The 17,386-nt window shown below is 31.0% G+C and overlaps 3 protein-coding genes and 1 long non-coding RNA gene across 5 annotated transcripts; 1 reads left to right on the top strand and 3 right to left on the bottom strand.

Annotated features, from left to right (window-relative positions):
- The first annotated feature begins 4,528 nt into the window (after positions 1–4,528).
- LOC122580893 lies at positions 4,529–5,415 on the top strand. Its single transcript, XR_006320909.1, has 3 exons — positions 4,529–4,559; positions 4,644–4,757; positions 5,187–5,415. It is a non-coding gene; the product is annotated as an uncharacterized LOC122580893 (long non-coding RNA).
- A 766-nt stretch (positions 5,416–6,181) lies between these two features.
- On the bottom strand, positions 6,182–7,519 carry LOC122583397 (aspartic proteinase CDR1-like). Its single transcript, XM_043755803.1, has one exon. The coding sequence runs from the start codon at positions 7,517–7,519 to the stop codon at positions 6,182–6,184; it is 1,338 nt and encodes a 445-aa protein (XP_043611738.1).
- Positions 7,520–8,809: 1,290 nt separating this feature from the next.
- LOC122582831 (MYB-like transcription factor 4) lies at positions 8,810–10,579 on the bottom strand. The gene is made up of 3 exons (XM_043755267.1): positions 10,366–10,579; positions 10,125–10,254; positions 8,810–9,644 (listed from the first exon to the last, which is right to left on the bottom strand). The coding sequence occupies exons 1-3, from the start codon at positions 10,496–10,498 to the stop codon at positions 8,903–8,905; spliced, it is 1,005 nt and encodes a 334-aa protein (XP_043611202.1). The 5' UTR covers positions 10,499–10,579; the 3' UTR covers positions 8,810–8,902.
- A 3,980-nt stretch (positions 10,580–14,559) lies between these two features.
- Positions 14,560–17,150, bottom strand: LOC122581711 (cytochrome P450 Tp9025-like). Of its 2 annotated transcripts, XM_043753972.1 has the most exons (3): positions 16,223–17,150; positions 15,070–15,297; positions 14,768–14,984 (listed from the first exon to the last, which is right to left on the bottom strand). In XM_043753972.1, exons 1-3 carry the CDS (start codon positions 17,111–17,113, stop codon positions 14,856–14,858), a joined length of 1,248 nt encoding a protein of 415 aa, XP_043609907.1. In that variant the 5' UTR covers positions 17,114–17,150; the 3' UTR covers positions 14,768–14,855. The 2 variants fall into 2 exon arrangements, with proteins under 2 accessions (XP_043609906.1, XP_043609907.1); XM_043753971.1 differs by having other exon boundaries at positions 14,560–15,297; positions 16,223–17,148.
- Between the last annotated feature and the right edge of the window lie 236 nt (positions 17,151–17,386).

Genomic DNA, 17,386 nt, shown 5'->3' with positions numbered 1-17,386 from the left:
TTTGAAATTTAATTATAGTAGATAAAACGTTTTGTTTATATTTACTTTTATATCGTCATTATACAAATATATAACAACCATATTATAGAAAACAGCTACACTAAAGAGCAATTTTGAATATTACTATATTCACCAGTATTAGATGTATTAACATTACATTGTCATTATACCAAAATTTATATATCTTACTAGCCATTTTGATGCAAATAAAACTTTAAATAACAATACAACTGTATTTTAACATGTTTTATCTATAATTAATAATTATGTTATTCTTAAAACTTATTGTATTTATTTCACGTATTTATATTGTCTCGCGTAATATACAGAAAATATAATTTTACTTTTATATATACAAAAATACGATTTTCTTAAATAATTATTAACCAATTGAAATATTTTATTTCATTTATTAACATTTGCTTATGTTGTTGATCCTATAAAATTGAAAAGCTTATTATTTGACACTTTTTAATATGTTATTCATTATATGTTTTTCCTAATAAATCTAGAAGTTGAAATTTAGGGTCTCTTATAAGATTATATTATGAATTTTCAAATCTTAATTATTGTATTATAATTTGCTTTTAAATAAGTTATGTTAATTAAAGTAAATATTAAAAGTTTAAGATTTTAATTTCCTAGATATTTTAGTTTTTAAAGTTGTTACATAAATCCAATATTTGCTTCAAATATTATTAATATTAATAATACAATTCAACCATGATTTTAAAAAAATATTTTCAAAATTTCTAAAAATTTAACTATAAGTACATAATCCGAAACCTCAATATATTGATGTGAAATTAATTTTAAAAATTTCAAAAGATTAACTATAAACACAAAAAGTAAACTTTCAAAAGGTGATCTACTGACAAGGTCTTAAACCTTAAGGAAATCCATCAGGGTATAAATCACACTTTCGAAGTTTGTATGAGTGGATAATTAAGAGGGTTTTCAATAATACTGGATTTCATCTCAGACATGCGTGGTTCAAATGCTAACTACTTTTGTTTTGTTAAATTTTTTTTATATGACTAATATAGTTACACTAATTAAAGAGAAGTCAAATCCATATAGAGCTCTTATTTATATTCCGCTAAAAAAATCTGTTTATATTGAATTTCAAACTATTACTTGACACAATAATTTGAAGTGTTACTAATTGTTTATAGAAACATTAAATCATGAAATTTTATGTTTTTTTTCTATATAAAGACATACATTAACAACAAGATACTAATTAATTTACAACTTTGGCACCATGATACTAATTAATCTATTTTCAACATCTTTTATATATGGTTGTCAATGTATGATATTGTGAAACGATAACTTGTCACTAATTAAATATGTTATCTCGCGTATTACGCGGGACAATAATCTAGTTCATATATATGATAAGGTCCTAAATTTTTTTATGAAAAAATAAAAACCGTTAGATGAGTTCAAACTTTTAGTTCTAACCCTTAGATCAAAATAATGGAATCATTACCACATTTATTATTAGGTAAACACGACATTAGTCCTTTTACTTTGTATATATAACAAAAATATAACCTTATGTATTGAAATAGTATTAATATATTATAATTCTATTATTAAATATATATAAGTTTGGAAAAGCTTCAACAAATAAATATAAATGAATCTTAAATATTATATTATTCAAAAATAAAACAGCATTCATAAAACTAATCTACGGATTTTCATGGTTTTTTAACAAAAATAATAATATATCTTTACTTTCAATCTTTCTCATGCATATATACGTATTGTTATATATTTGTGTGCAATGTGCAATATTTTTAATTTTTAGACCATTTGTAACCATTCATTTGTTTTACCACATCAATATTGGTTTTTAATTCTTATCTTTTTCACGTTTGTTTTTTTTAACTATTTACCTTTAAATTTAATACCCTGCAATACATACTATATACCAAATCAAAATAAAACAAATAGTTAATAAAAAAATAACAAATGAACCTCACATTTACCTCTTTCAAATAGATGATCAATTTCACCTACACCCTTTCACTTACCATCTCCGCCTACTCTCCTTAACAATTCACCTACTCGGGGTGGATTAATAAGGTTTTTCGAAAGTCATGATTTTCAGACATACGTGTAATTTAGGAGTAAAATATAATGACGTTCAAAAATAAATAAATAAAAAATTCACCTACTTAGAATATCTTTTCACCCACTCTTGCAAGTGGTCTTACCGTAAATGCATGAACAAGAAGAAGAGTGGGAGAAAAATAGGTTTCCATTTAAATTATAAATTATAAATTCTTAAACTCAAAATTAAAAAACTATTAATATTTGAAATAAATGTAAATATATTATTAGTTAGCGAATTAATTATTAATTAATAAAAATAAATTAAAAGATTGTTAAATTAAAAAGTATAGAATTATGTAAAATCATAGTTGAATTTTGTTATTAATGTTAATAATATTTCAAACAAATATTAGATTTATGTAACGAATTTAAAAATTAGAAAATCTAAGATGAATTTTTTTTTTATAACTTTTAATAGTAAATTTGATTAATATTACTTATGAAAAAGCAAATCATAATCTAATAATCAAATTTTAAAAGTTCATAATATAATCTCATAAATATAAATTACATTCTGAGACCCTGGATTCTAACTAAATTCTAATTTTAAGTATGAATAAACTTTGAAGCCCATATATTATTTCTAAAATATATATATTTATATATCATTGACCATAGATAGTAGAAATTATGTTTTTGTAAAATATTTCAACATCTAGGTTTATTATGAAACATGTATAGTAAATAAGTTAATTAAGTAAAATAGAATATTTTAATTGGTTGATAATTAGTTAGGAAAATCTATTTTATTTTAGTATATATTAATATAAAACTATAATTACCCGCATATTACGTGAGACAATAATCTAATTTCAATATACAATAAATCATAAATTATACATAATGTATAAATGTTTACTGCACATAACTAGTCTACCATAATTAGTTTTTCTATAATCCCTTATAAAATATATTGAATCTCTATTTTAGAAAATTAAGCAATCTTTTCAATATTCTCATATTGCTCATAATTAACACATTATCTCTAATTTTATATCTCTAAATATAATTAGACAAACACTCTACTAAGATCTAACACACAGTCACTTCTTTCTCTCCTTCCTATTTACACACACTGACACACGCATATCGATTCCTCCCTCACTGTTTTGTATTATCATCACTGTTTAACCGCCGCAACGCGCGAACACTAACCCTCGTAAAAAAAAAAAACATATTACATCTTGCAACTAATTGTTTATAAAATCTTTAATTAGCTAGTTTTATTTAATATTTGATATTTACTTAATTATGAAATATGAATGATACCATATTAGTCTACCATGCCATAGACGATTGCTCACTTTCATAATTTCTTATTTTCTTTTATACCTTTCTAGCATTAGAAGTCAACACACATAATCACCTTTTCTAGAAGGATATTTTTAAAGTTATCCGATGTGGCAAGTCCTGCCCTCTTCCCTACACAAAATTTCTAGATGCATGATGTTCTTTCCTAATTCTTTCAAGGTCGTTCAATAATTTTCAAAATCAGAAAGTGATATATCAATCATAAGAATAACAATCCCATCTCTTCACAATCGAAAATTATAAGAATCCCAATTATTATCCCTTATTGTTCATACCCTAACTCTTCACAATCAATCACCCATATATCAATTATAAGAATCCCAAGTATTTTACCTTATTGTTCATTATACTGCCATGGATTTTCTCTAAGATAGTCAATAACAATTCAGTTTATCCCCAACTCACTTTCTTCAACCCTATTTATCAATCATAAGAATCCCATTTGTTGACTTGAATTTCAAATAAAAAATTTCGTGCCCTAACTCTTCACAGTCCTGTAAATTCATGACAAGACTTTGGTTAGCTTTCATTTCTTTTCAATACCCGTATGATTTATGGGGTAAATAAATGAGATTTTTGGGGTATACATGAGTTGTATTATCTACTTACTTTTTTATTAGTATCTGTATGTGCATACACAATTTAGTGATATTAAAAAATAGAATCTGGTGATATTTTAATTTTAATTTTCCAGATACTTTTATAATATATACATAAGGTTTTATGTTGAAGACTTGACATTTAGTTTTGCTGGACATATACGATATATGTAATGGAGAGTCATGCTTTTTGAGTAACGGTGGCATTGAAAGTCATGCTTTTTAATTATTTTTTGGGTTAAGTTTCGCTGATATTTTGATGTTTTGAATATTTCGGGTTGTATATGTGTTATAGATATCTTATAAATAACTTATGCTGGTTTAATATAGTTTATCTTATGCAGAATGTTCGAAACATTGATGTAGGTGACTGTGTTCTGTTCAGGGCAGTCCATAATTCCCTACATTAGGTATATTAATACCATTGTAGTGGGCAGACGTGAAATATACAATATACCTCAATGTAGCTATGTTGTAAAGAGATTATGTCTCCTTCAATATGGACATGACGATAAAATATATGTAATACAAATGGGTAACTCTCTTTACATTCTTATAATATATATTATCTTAGGAAATTGGATTTCTACTTTTTGTTCACAATAGGGATACAAGAGTAACCTATTGCTTTTAAACCATTGGGCGGAATGATCCAAGGATACATGCAAGTACCATCACACGCATGTTAGTTAATAATTTGGTTGCTCTTAACTCACTCAGGTCAGTATTTTCATTCTTAGAGGTTTGCCCGAGAGGTTGCGAAGGGCCTTGCTAGAAACCTAGAATACCAGGGTATATTTCTTATCTAAACCCTAATATAGAGGTAAATCAAGGTTCCTCATCCAGTTTGCAAAAGTTCTTGCACATTTCTGAGGAAGTATGTCCTAACAACGTAAATATTACAATGAACATGAGTAAGTATATAGTTTTAAATATGGCCGAACTTTAAGAAGTATACGACTAAAATATGGACTTCTTAATTCTATTATTGAAGAATGTGAAGAGCCTTAAACTGGAACAATCTGTTTCTTAATTAAAGGTTACCCTCACTTTTTCTCATTTTCAACGACTTTGAAGGTGGGTTGCATTAGCTACATATAACATATTATCATTTAACTGTTGATCTTCTTTTTGTTTTTCATTATATAGAAGCTTCGGTTACAGGGCATTTTCTTGATGCGGTTAATGAGACTGGTGATGATGTTGAAGATATGCTGACGAGATTGGTGATGCGAATCTAGCAATGAGGTATGTCCATCTGTTTTATAAGTTTACCACATTCAGTTCGCATAGGGAGTTCCCAGGTAACTTTTGATTCGTGATGAACGATTTGGCATAGTTAATGTATCTTTTTCCAAAACTTCTTTGAGAGTTATTTATCAATTTTAATTTGCTTGGTTGGGATGATTTGGTTATTAGTGTGGGTGTGGATGTTGGTGCTCTTTTAGTTGATGGACTTAGGGATGGTAACATTCCATCCAGCGTAAGCATCTAGATAATCTGGAATGCGACGTGGCATAGAAGCTACAGATCAAGAATTTAAGTTTATCATACACCTTTGAATTTGCTATGTACTAAAGATACAAGGTGTGGAACACTAAGACCTATTTGATGGCTGGTTATATATTTGTAGTTGCTTATTTTTATATAATACACCCGCAATATATGTCTCGTGTCCATTTTGTGATAAATTTATATATGATCTTCAAGTGATATGTTAAACTTGAAGCGACACAGAATCTGAAATGAGTAAACGAAAGTAAACGCCTATATGTTTAACTTGTCCCACACGCTTTCAGACATGGACATTAATATTGTGAAATGCTTTTTCAGTTTATTATGCTAATGTAATAGTTATTCACTTATTTTTATTTACAAATCATTATATTAGTTGATTTACTATCTCTACCTAAATTGTGATGTATTAAGTATTAACTACTCAAATTACAGAATATATTTTACATACTTTTTGTGTTTTGAAAGTTTAATTCATTAGCTCGGGTTGAATCCGGATTGATTAACTAGTATGAATATGATAAAAATGTATATAAATCCATAGCTATATATGTAGAAATATTTCTATGCAATATTGTTTCATTTCATTCCAATCCTTCGAATTTATTTTTGTGACATGCAATATATGATTATAACATCGTACAATCCGTACGTTTAAACGAAACCGTATTCTTATAAACATCATAACCAACTAAGAAATTCATTTGTGCTATATTCCCATAAATAGCAACACCATCATCTACGGGAGCAAAAGCCAAGCAAATTGATTCATCACTAATTCGAACAAATGTGTTCATTGGATCCAATTCCAAATCCGCCCCATGGAAATGAGCCACCATATTCGGAAAATCCATTACTTCTTGCGGGTTGTAACACAAGCTTATGTTACTAATTTGTTCGTTTGGACTAACAGGTTCAATATCTTCCATTGAACGTCGTACTGCCAATTGTAGCCGGTTATAGAACTCCTCAGGAACTAATGTTAGCGATGTTCCTGAGTCGATGATTATGTTACCCTCCATGGAAGTAGAATTTTTTGTATTGAAGTCGACACGTTGACTTCTTACTGTTATGCCTAGAAAATTTAGGTAATAAAACCTATCAGGATATCCTGATAAAATTGGGGTTGAGACAACACCATCACCAGAAACCGTGGCAACATCACCAAAGTAGATTTTACTTGACCTTTCGACGTGAGTAAACATTTGCACGAGACAATACGAAAACTTGCCATTAATTGAGGACCCGATTTGTGTAATGAACGAAAAAGGCCCCCTTCCGAGTCCTATTATGCCACTTTGATCTTCACTAAACATTCCACCATTTCTATGTCCGCATCCAAAAACCATATTCTTGAAAACGAACAATGTATCATGAGTCGTGGAATTCATTGTAAACGTATCGGTTGCTAGCTCCCCGGAACTAAAAGATAGATCTCCATACGCGACTAGATACAAACAAGTATTGTTTGATGTGACACAAGACCTCATAGGAAACAACATACATGTCGTGGAATCACACGTTGTTGTGTTATAACTTGAGGAAGCCCTAGGATCATAAATTGGAGAGTCTTGGTCGAAACAATTAGAACAAGGTTCACATTGTGTCCATATCAAGCTACTCCCTGTATCAACGACACCTACGATTTCTTGAGGTGGAGTGCCAATGGATATCCTCATCAAATAATTAGCCATTTCCGTGCTAGGATATATATCGGTCGTGCCAGAAAGGAAGGAATTGAAAAACCTAGCACGATCAAATGAGCGATTCAAGGCAATAACAACTCGTCGTGAAAGGGTGAGGGAAGGATCATAAAAGGGAGACGTCGGTGAATCGCGATGAATGAGGTTTGTACTAAAGCTAACACTACTAGCTCGAGCAAGTGTAAGTAAGCTAACGACATGTAATATATGTACTAACATTGAAAAGGTTAAGGAAAGTTTGTTAAGTGACACAATAATTTCCATGTTCTGTTTTAGACAACAGAATATGCCTTTGAAGACAACATTCTTTGATTCATATAGTAATTTTCCGAAAGAAGAGTAGTGTATTTGTTGAACTAACTTTCTTTCCTTTTTTCGCTATCTTCTAACAACCAAAACAAAACTTTCGTATCTATAGTCCACTCATCGGCGATTCCACCTGAATACTTGTCACGAGTAATTATGTCTTACTTTTTTCCTCTTGTTTTTTCATTTAACCTTTGGTATCCGGATTATTCCGGCCCATTTTTCAAGCTGACTAATCCAAGGGCCCATTTTGCGGTTACCTTAGATTCACAGGTGAACCTCGTGACCAGAAAGAGTATATATATACTTTTTGTTTCTAAAATCTAAACTTAAAATCTCTAGATATATTTATCCTTAGATTACTAAACTTTTAACACCAGGTCACCATCCTTGTGGTTACTATATATTAATTAATGTGGAATTTTATTCTGTGATTTGAAGACTCAAATTAAAAATTCTACCAGCTAATATACTGCGTAAATATACGTTATCTTCGTCAAAATTGGATTAGTTATTAGAGGCCAAAAAAAAGGGTTACATTATCTATTTCTCGTCTTTCTCTTTTCATCCTTTTGTCACTTCTTTAACAGACAACGTTAATTAACTACTACACCGCAAGGTGTACTTGTGTTGCGGTTTTGTCCTGGTCAAACAAAAAAAAAGAAGTCAAACTCGTAACATGTTGACCAAATCGCAAGACTATATGTTGCATTTTATTAATCCGAAAAAACTTGGTTTGACCCCCACAAGAAAAAGAGACACGAGATTAAACGTTAAACCTTCTATAATTTCTTGCAGCGTGAATATTTTAAAACAATTTGAGACAGCCTAAATTTTTTCTCTTATTCTTATGTATTTAAGTCAATATATAGTAGGGTTTTTTAAGTGAAAACAAAATTTATCCTTTCAACTAGACATAATTTACTAATTAAACTAGTTGGCATGTAAAGATGATAAATTCATGTTGAGCCATGAAGTTTTCTCTTATATATGGTGGGTTTCTAACGTACGATTAGTGGTATTTGGTCTTGCACTTGATAGACAGTACGTGGTCTAATTTATAGTCGAAATTAAGGGAAAAAATATGTTTATGTTTTGTTTATATATAGATAGATAGATTCATCTCATACATACAAATAACAACATCTTCACTTATTTTGCATTGCACGAAATTAAATTAATGAATGTTAACAGTCAACACATAAAAATATAGTACCAACACGACTTATTCTTATCTTTTAACTCTGAACATTACAAAGATTATCTCATATGACAAATATAGATCGTCTAATTAATATGTCCCAAACTACACTATCTAGCTATATATATAACTCGTAATAATTAGGATAGAAGCCATGCCTCTAACTCTAAAAAACTGTCATTATAAGTTGTAGCACTATTCCATGGCCATGACAATTTGTTATCTTCTTCTCCACCCCCTAATCCGAACACACCATCTTCATGATTAAAATCCCAATTCTGATCACCTGAATTATACGAATCGGTCGTTGATGAGCTGCTTGTAGCACCAATTTCCACTTCTTGACTTACAATTTCTTTTATTTCCTTTCCTCCAACTGAACTCTTGGGCTCACCCTCACCATTCGGGTCCATTAACTTTCCCTGCTCCATTATATCAATAAATCCTAGCATGTCATCATCATCATCAATCACCTCATGAGTGTCGGTCTCATCACGACATATATTCATTATGTGCTCATAATCTAAGTAATCGCAAGGATTTATCGAATTGTCACTCTCCTTTTCTATAGCCGACGTCATCATTTCCTTTTCTACAAAAGGCATTGTGTCGTCAACTGACTTTTTAAGTAGTTGTTCATATGAAGGAACACCCTTATTATGGACAATTTTAATAGATGGTGTTCTATGAGTTTTATTGATCTTCATGTTAGACCGGCTGGTTCTTCCTTTACGTTTGTTGACGGTTGGGGTGATGATTATGATTGTTGGCGGATTTGATGGTCGTCTTGATGGGAGAATTTTCCGTCTAAGGTGACAGTTCCAGTAGTTTTTGATATCGTTGTCTGTTCGCCCAGGTAGCTGGGCAGCAATCAAAGACCACCTAAAGAAAAAAAAAAAGAAAAAGAAAGAAAAAAGTAATGTATCACTTAAGTATAGAGTTTCAATATTTATAGGAATTAGTTTCCTGGAATGTAACTATCTTTGACCGAATGTCTATAGTAGGAAAAAATTAAAGTTATGTGTATTGTATGTAAGCAACTTGAAAAAATGTTTATTATTGTATGTAAGAAAACATACGTGACAACCATATACAGGTGCCACTTGTCAGATTTTAATTGGTTGAAACGAAATTCTTACATACAATAAATATTATTTCAAAGTTGTTTACATACAATACACACAACTTTAGTTATTTCCTACAATAGACATTCGTTCAAAGTTTCTTACATTCGAAGAAACTAATTCCATATTTATAATATCAAATTATGCTGTTTATATTTCCCATATATTCAAAAAAAAGTTATGAAAATTGCTGTTTATAACAAAAAATGAAAGGGTAAGCTACTAATTATGTACTAACCTGTTGCCTAAAGCTGCATGTAAGTTGGCTATAAGTTTTTCCTCTTCCTTTGAAATATTACCTCTCCTTATGTCGGACCGCAAATAATTAATCCATCTCAATCTGCAACTCTTTCCGCATCTCAACAATCCTATATATATATATACGCATACATACATGTTAATTAGTTGTTAAATTGCAATTAATGCAAGGGGAACGCGCGCGTTAACAACTACATATGGATCGAAGTATATGTATGTACCTGCATTTTTTGGTATTGACCTCCAAGAGCCTTCACCATGGGCTTGAATGTATTTTTCGAGTATCGCGTCTTCTTCACTAGTCCATCTTCCCTTCCTCATCCCTACTTTGTCACAACATGGCGGTCTTCCCATTTTCGAACAAAGATCTAAAAATGTGTATAATATTAGAGTTTATATATAGAACTCGTTGATATTTATAATACGTAGATAGATTTAAGAAGTTATGAGTGAAAAGGAAAAGAGAGTGACGTGTTAGCATGTATGTGTGTGTCTTTGGTGGAAGGGTTTGCCACGACTAGTGGTCTAGTTTTGAAGACCATACTTGTAGTGGCTTGGCTTTCATGTATATAAAACAAAACAACTTAAATATGAAGAAGTTGAAATCTTTAAATTGCAATATAGTTCTTTTACAATTTGTTTTAATCATGTCGTTTGCACTTTGATATTTTCTTTTTTTTTTATTATCATTGTGTATTGATAAGAAATGATGCGTTTACCATACTATTTGATATTTTTTACTATTATTGTGTATTGAATAATTATGCTATATGCATAAATTATGGTATATGTTGGGGTAGATTTATCAAAAACAGCGATGTGAATATCAATATCCTTTATACATAGATCATTGTATTATAATTTAGCGTGCTTTAAAACTATGATCATAATATTTTTTATATTGTAAATTAAAATCATAATCAAGTTCTACTAAAAGTATATAACATATGCATGCTTACTATAAAAAGGTAAATTGAAGTAAATCCTCTGATCCTGATACCGTATTAATACCCAATATGCACGAACCACACATGACACAACACGTGTTACAGTTAAACAACTCCACCGAATAACCATACACTTGGCAGATACCTAATACTAATTAGTCATGCTTGAAAGCGGGATAAAACCTATGCCATTTAAAGAAAATCACATGGTGGTGCTTAGACGTTATAGCTGGTGGCTAACCACTTGAACTAACTCAAGTGGTTATGTATATTTAAAATATAAGAGAATGTCATGTTCAAAAACAAATTAAAAACAATTTTTTTAAAATTAATGTCACATATAAGCGAATCAATTAATTACATATATAACTACTTGTATTTTCTTCATTCACTATCTTTATTTTATTGATGACAACGCTTTGTAAAAATTTGTATATAACTGGTTTATAAACTTATCATTTCTCTTAAAATAAATATAACTTTGTTAAAATTAGGATTAAAATGATTCTAATGAAAAAAAAATGCATAATTAAAAACAAACATTTTAAAAAAGCACTTTAAATTTAAGACTCTAAGCCCATATTCAAGTGAAAAAGGAAGTGCATAATTAAAAACAAAATAGTTCAAGAAAGTACATTAGATTTGAGACTCTAAGCCCATATAGAATCGATTTGACGAAAAAGTAAGAAATACGTTGAACGGTTTATAATGTATGTCGACGAAGATGTATAAGGCCGGTATGCAATTTGACAAGGCATCTAAGATATGGGGGCCTTCAAAGTGATTGTAATTGACAGTTATTTAGAATTTTAGATCCATTTTGACGATTTATATTGTATTCTTTTAACTAAAATAATCTTTTATTTATTTATTTATTATTACGAGCATGGTACACGCGTAATGCAGCGACGGTAGTGGGCACATCAGTCTAGTATTGTCGGTGACGGTATAATTTTTGGTGGTGGTGGTGTCAAGTCTCAAATGGTGTAGGTTGATGTAAAGGTGATAGTGAAATATTTAAATAGATAAGGGCTTAAAGTGTTAATTATTAACATAAATGTCAAGGCAATTCTGGTAATTCAAATACAGAAATTACTAAAAATAAGAAGGGTCTTTTGCTTTATAAAGGAGTAGAAATAGAGATACGCCTAAATTTAATTTTTTACCAAGATTTGGCTACAACTCTAACATGTAATACCATTTACGCTTAGGATGTTTGTAACGGCAATAGGGTGGTCGAAGACGTCATCGGTTCACGTCTTTGATTCCAACGTTATGTGTTTTCCCGCTACGAAAGCTTCGTTGTTGTGGTGTCATCAGCCGGATGTCACTGTGTGATGCTGACTTTCAAGTTTTGAGGTCAAGGTCATTCGGGTACGAGATTATTATTAAGAGAATAGTATACATGGGTTTTTCTTACAATTATCTTCTATATTAAGATAAATGGACAGGATTAGTAGACTTTCAAAACTTTTCATTTTTATAACAAAGTTTGAATTTTTTCATTATAAACATCAAACATCAAAAATTTTGTTCTCACATTTTGAACAATAACACAAAATTTGGATTTCTTTATTTTAAACACCAAACTTCAAAAATTCTACTTATTGAATCTTGGACACCAAAGTTTTTTATTTCAGCAAACATATCCATTATAAAGTAATTTTAATTAGGCAGTTTTAGATTAATACAAATGTAATATCATCACAAAAATTGTATCAACACGATAACTGAGGTCACACATCGCGGGCATGGAACTTCCTAGTTATCTATAATATGTGTCCCTTAAAATATGTTTGTTTTTTTGTTTTTATTTTTATTTTTATTTTTTTTTTTTTAGACAGTAATAATCAAAATATTTGTTTTAACAATTTGTAAGTATTTAATATCAATACAATGGTGAAACGCATATGTACATTAGACTAATTAAAAGATATAAATTATAAGACGTCACAAATGATTTTAAAAAAATCCACTAGAATGCGTAACTTTTTAAAGACGAACTTGTACGACGACGTAAAACCAAAAATGACTACTCTAGTAAGTTGTGAACATTTCGACCGCCAATTATATTGTTCATTGAAGTCACATCTACGCTTTAATGTGCGCCCCATATTCACGTGGCATCTTCAATATATGCCTTTTGTCCCTATGCTCACTAGGCAACTTCTCTGGGTGGTCATTTATTGTAGGTACAAATGTAATTTCATTTCAAAATATTCCTGTTTAATATATTTTATAGAAAAATGTTAAATAAAACCTTTAGACTTCACTTAACGTGTATAAAAAGGTTGTATATTTTCATATCAATAGCTCACTCCTGATTTTATATTAAAGGTACAATTAATTAATGTAGTTTAGTGAAAACCCTTAAGGCTTCGATTCGTTTAACAAAACCTTATTTTATAATATTTTAATAGGGTTGCTAGAGTTAACTTTGATTATGAGGCCACCATGAAAATGAAAATTTTAATGTGGGAGGACGTGTGCCATTCTCAGCCTCTCTTCGCGACTTTCTATTCTCGTCAATCTTCCCTTAAACGTACAAGCACCTTCTAGAGTCTTAGGGATCGATCGGGATATTATTTTTCCATGTGGGTGTATCCCACCTTCAAATATTCAGTTTGGTTCTTGGATTTTTGAACATTTTGACTTTTCTTTAAAAGTTATCAAAGTATTAGGCTATCTACAATGGAGTATTTTTGGATATCTTTTATCATTAAAATTTTTTCAAAACTAAGAATTTTTTAAAAGATACTCTCACCTAAAGGCACCCTTTAAATTCGGAATATGGTAAAGTAGCTCGCCCTTACTTGTCCTTACCTAATATATTTTTTGTTATTAGTGCAAGATTTGAAGGATTTGTAAGGATATAATGTGACGGCTCTCCTTAGCATTGGAGATAGCCTTATATTTCATATTGGACATGTCAAATATGAAATATATACCGGCTTCAATTTTTATTTTTTTTTTAAACAAGATTAATTTTGAGGGTATAATTTATTAACGGTATAGTTAAAAGAAAAAAAAACATACTTATTAGCTGTTACTGTCTTCTACTTGTGCAATTTCTTGTGCTTTTTTGAGAGAGAATCGACAAGGTTCACTTCTTAAGGAGGTTAGGGCTTTTTTGAGCGGCTACTAATTTCTTGTGCCTCGTTCCTTAATCTTTTTTTTTTTTCAACAGCTAGACTCACGCTTGTTTCTTTTACTTTTGTATACATGGGTATAATATTAGCAAAACCTTAAGCCCATTATCTAAAAATTTGGGGCCTTGTAGTTTCAAGGGCCCAAAAAAGGAAAAAAATTTGGATCGTGTTCTGTTGCACTCCACCGAATACCGATGTCTCGACTCTCGAGTGAGGAGACGTTGCCCCGTTTTCACCAAAAACTCTAGAAATGATGAGCTCTAGCATGTTGTTATCGTGTCGATTTGATATCATTCATTCATATATGTTATGCTAATAATAAGAAAATCATAAAATGCCTTAATTAGATTATTGAAGAAATGAAATGATCGAAGAGTACATATTAGTATCCAGTTTATTTCTATGTATTCAAATTCCACTCTTAGATGGCCGGGTTGGGTCATTTTTCGGGAACATAACAAGTAGGGATCAACTGTAAGTGAACCAATTTCCCTGCAAGTATCCCATGGGTCTCCTTCATATCGATATCCACTGGATTTAGTCCAACTGGTAGTTTCCAGTCAAAATAGTATAGCATTTGAGCAAGTAAAAACTCCATCGTCGTCAAACCAAAAGTTATGCCCGGGCACATTCTCCTTCCCGACCCAAATGGAATAAACTGGTGATTGGTTCCCAAGAAGTCGACTGAACTATTCTCAAATCTCTCCGGGTTGAACCTCTCAGGATCGTCCCAGTATTCAGGATCCGTTGACAATGCCAATGGATTGATGATTACTTTCATTTTTTTCGGTATATCATAACCATCAATTTTACAATTTTCTCTACATACATGTGGGAGTAACAGAGGAACTGGAGGGTGAAGTCTTAAGGTTTCCTTGATTACCGATTGCAAATAGGTCAAACCGTGTGTATCAGCCTCTATAACTTTTTGTTTCCCCTTGAAGGCTTGTCTCACTTCTTCTTGAGCCTTATGCATCACGCTCGGGTGTCTCATCATCTCTGTCATAGCCCATTCAATCGTTACCGACGCTGTATCAGTGCCTCCTCCAAAGATGTCCTATATATCAACATAAATGGAAGTTATATTACAATTGGCCATGACTATTCAAATGATTGATCAGTACATGTTTATTTCATACACCCATCAGTGCATATACTGATATAAAGCCATCAGTACGACTATTTTTAATTTATTATATTTTTTGTGTAAAAATCTACAAAACTTGTTACAATTTAACAAAAATAGTCAAAATGCAATTATAATATACTAAAAGATAATATCAAATATGTATTTCATAACAAAATATAGGTTTTAAAGTTCACAAATAACAAAAAATAACATTAAAGTATCATAAAAATAATTTTTTAAAAAAATCAAAATTTATTTTTTGAAAATATCAGAAATACCGGAAAATACCGGGAATACTGGAAATACCGGCAGATATTGAATAGTGAAAATACCGGAAAAATACCGGACTTAAAATACCGGCGTGGTCTCCGGTACCAGTAATACCGGCCGGTATTTACCGGTATTTAAAACATTGGCTATGGCTCACATATTTATTTGTGTATGTATGTGTTTTATCCATATGGACCTAACTTTTTGTTGACTTTAGGACAAGCGATCAATTATTGCTATGTTGCAATGGATAAATAGCATTAGAGCATCAAATGTCGATACGGAACCTTCAACGACCCATAACATCTTAGAGTCATATCAGTTTTGATTTATTTTATCAATTTTGAGCTGTTATGGACGCAGAACATTATCTTTTTAGGACAAGATGTATGGACGCAGAACATTACTGCTAAGAAAGATTGATGCTTTTGCAGAACATTATCATGAACACATAACTAATATGATCCACAAAAATTCATAGAAATTCTATATAATATCAAGATTTATAGGCGTAAAATACTTAGTTACACCGTAGATTATGGTTTTTTAGTGGAAACAAATAGTTGATAGATTGTGAACTTACTACGAAAATGGCTTTAATGTTGTTGTTGGTGATGGGGAACTCATAACCACCTTCTTCTTTGATTTTAAGAAGAACATCAAGAAGATCATCCTCCTCTTCCTCCTGATCCTTGTGGTTTTTTTCTTTCCTTTCGTGTTCCTCCAAGATATCGTCAAATATCCTGTCAAGAGTCTTGTGCAGCTTCATTAACTTTGATCTTAGTCCAGAAAGGACATAAAGAAACTTAAAGTCAGGATACAGATCCGCCAAGTAAAATCCACTGTTTACTTTTGTAAATTCATCTATAAATTCTAAAAGGGCTTGTTGGTGATTACTGTTTTTCCCAAAGGAAGCTATACATACCACGTTATTAATCAGTTCTGTAACTTTTTTGTGTACATTTATCGGCTTCCCAGAAGATATTCGTAGAAACTCTACGAAACCATCAAACGCTTGTTCTCTAATGGGACCGAATGATCTAACCTTTTTGGCACTAAGGAGTTCCAAGGTAGAAATCTTTTTCATTTGTCTCCAATACTCTCCATATGGAGCTAGTGCTATATCAGTATTTCCATACAACACAAGATCACTCCCAAATGTCTTGGGACGGTCTGCAAACACGATATCATGGGTTTTAAGTACTTCTTTTGCAAGTCTAGGTGATGAAATAATGATGGCTGAAACTTGGCCTAGTTTGATATGCATAATGGGGCCATATTTCTGTGCCATGTCTAGAAAGGCACGGTGTGGAAGTAATCCGGCCAGCTGATGTATGTTTCCGATTAGAGGTAGCTTTGTTGGTCCTGGTGGAAGATTGGGTGATTTTGCACTTCTGGCTTTCTTGTTGAGAACAAAGTAGTACAAGATGATAAGGAAGGGAAAAATGAAACTGAATGCCATTTTGGTATTCATGGTTTCGGTCTTGTAATGAATTAACTGAATTCTATTTGAATTTGGTAAAGGTTTTTCTTTTATAGGCAACATTTTAGAGAGTAAACTCACATAAACAAACACAGATGATTACGTCTAAAATTATTTCAAATATATATATTTCTTCAGTCCTAAAATTTATATATGAATTAATGACTTTTTATATGTGAAAGTAACTGCCTTAATAGCGCAGTGGACATCCCCGTCTTGCAATGAAGTTTGGGTCTTGGGAGACCAAGGTTCGAATCCAAGCAA

This window comes from Erigeron canadensis, chromosome 9 (genome assembly GCF_010389155.1).
Source record: "Erigeron canadensis isolate Cc75 chromosome 9, C_canadensis_v1, whole genome shotgun sequence".
Taxonomy (NCBI): domain Eukaryota; kingdom Viridiplantae; phylum Streptophyta; class Magnoliopsida; order Asterales; family Asteraceae; genus Erigeron; species Erigeron canadensis.
Note: the sequence above shows the minus strand (reverse complement) of the source record. Positions and strands in the feature narration are given on the sequence as shown.

Bases quoted from the DNA above. Each gene is read 5' to 3' on its own strand.
- LOC122583397 (XM_043755803.1), bottom strand. From the start codon at position 7,519: ATGGAAATTATTGTGTCACTTAACAAACTTTCCTTAACCTTTTCAATG.
- LOC122582831 (XM_043755267.1), bottom strand. From the start codon at position 10,498: ATGGGAAGACCGCCATGTTGTGACAAAGTAGGGATGAGGAAGGGAAGA. The intron at 10,255-10,365 runs GTACATACATAT...ATATATATATAG, and splicing joins GTCAATACCAAAAAATGCAG to GATTGTTGAGATGCGGAAAG. The intron at 9,645-10,124 runs GTTAGTACATAA...TTTTTTCTTTAG, and splicing joins CATGCAGCTTTAGGCAACAG to GTGGTCTTTGATTGCTGCCC.
- LOC122581711 (XM_043753971.1), bottom strand. From the start codon at position 17,113: ATGAATACCAAAATGGCATTCAGTTTCATTTTTCCCTTCCTTATCATC. The intron at 15,298-16,222 runs GTAAGTTCACAA...GTTGATATATAG, and splicing joins ACATTAAAGCCATTTTCGTA to GACATCTTTGGAGGAGGCAC.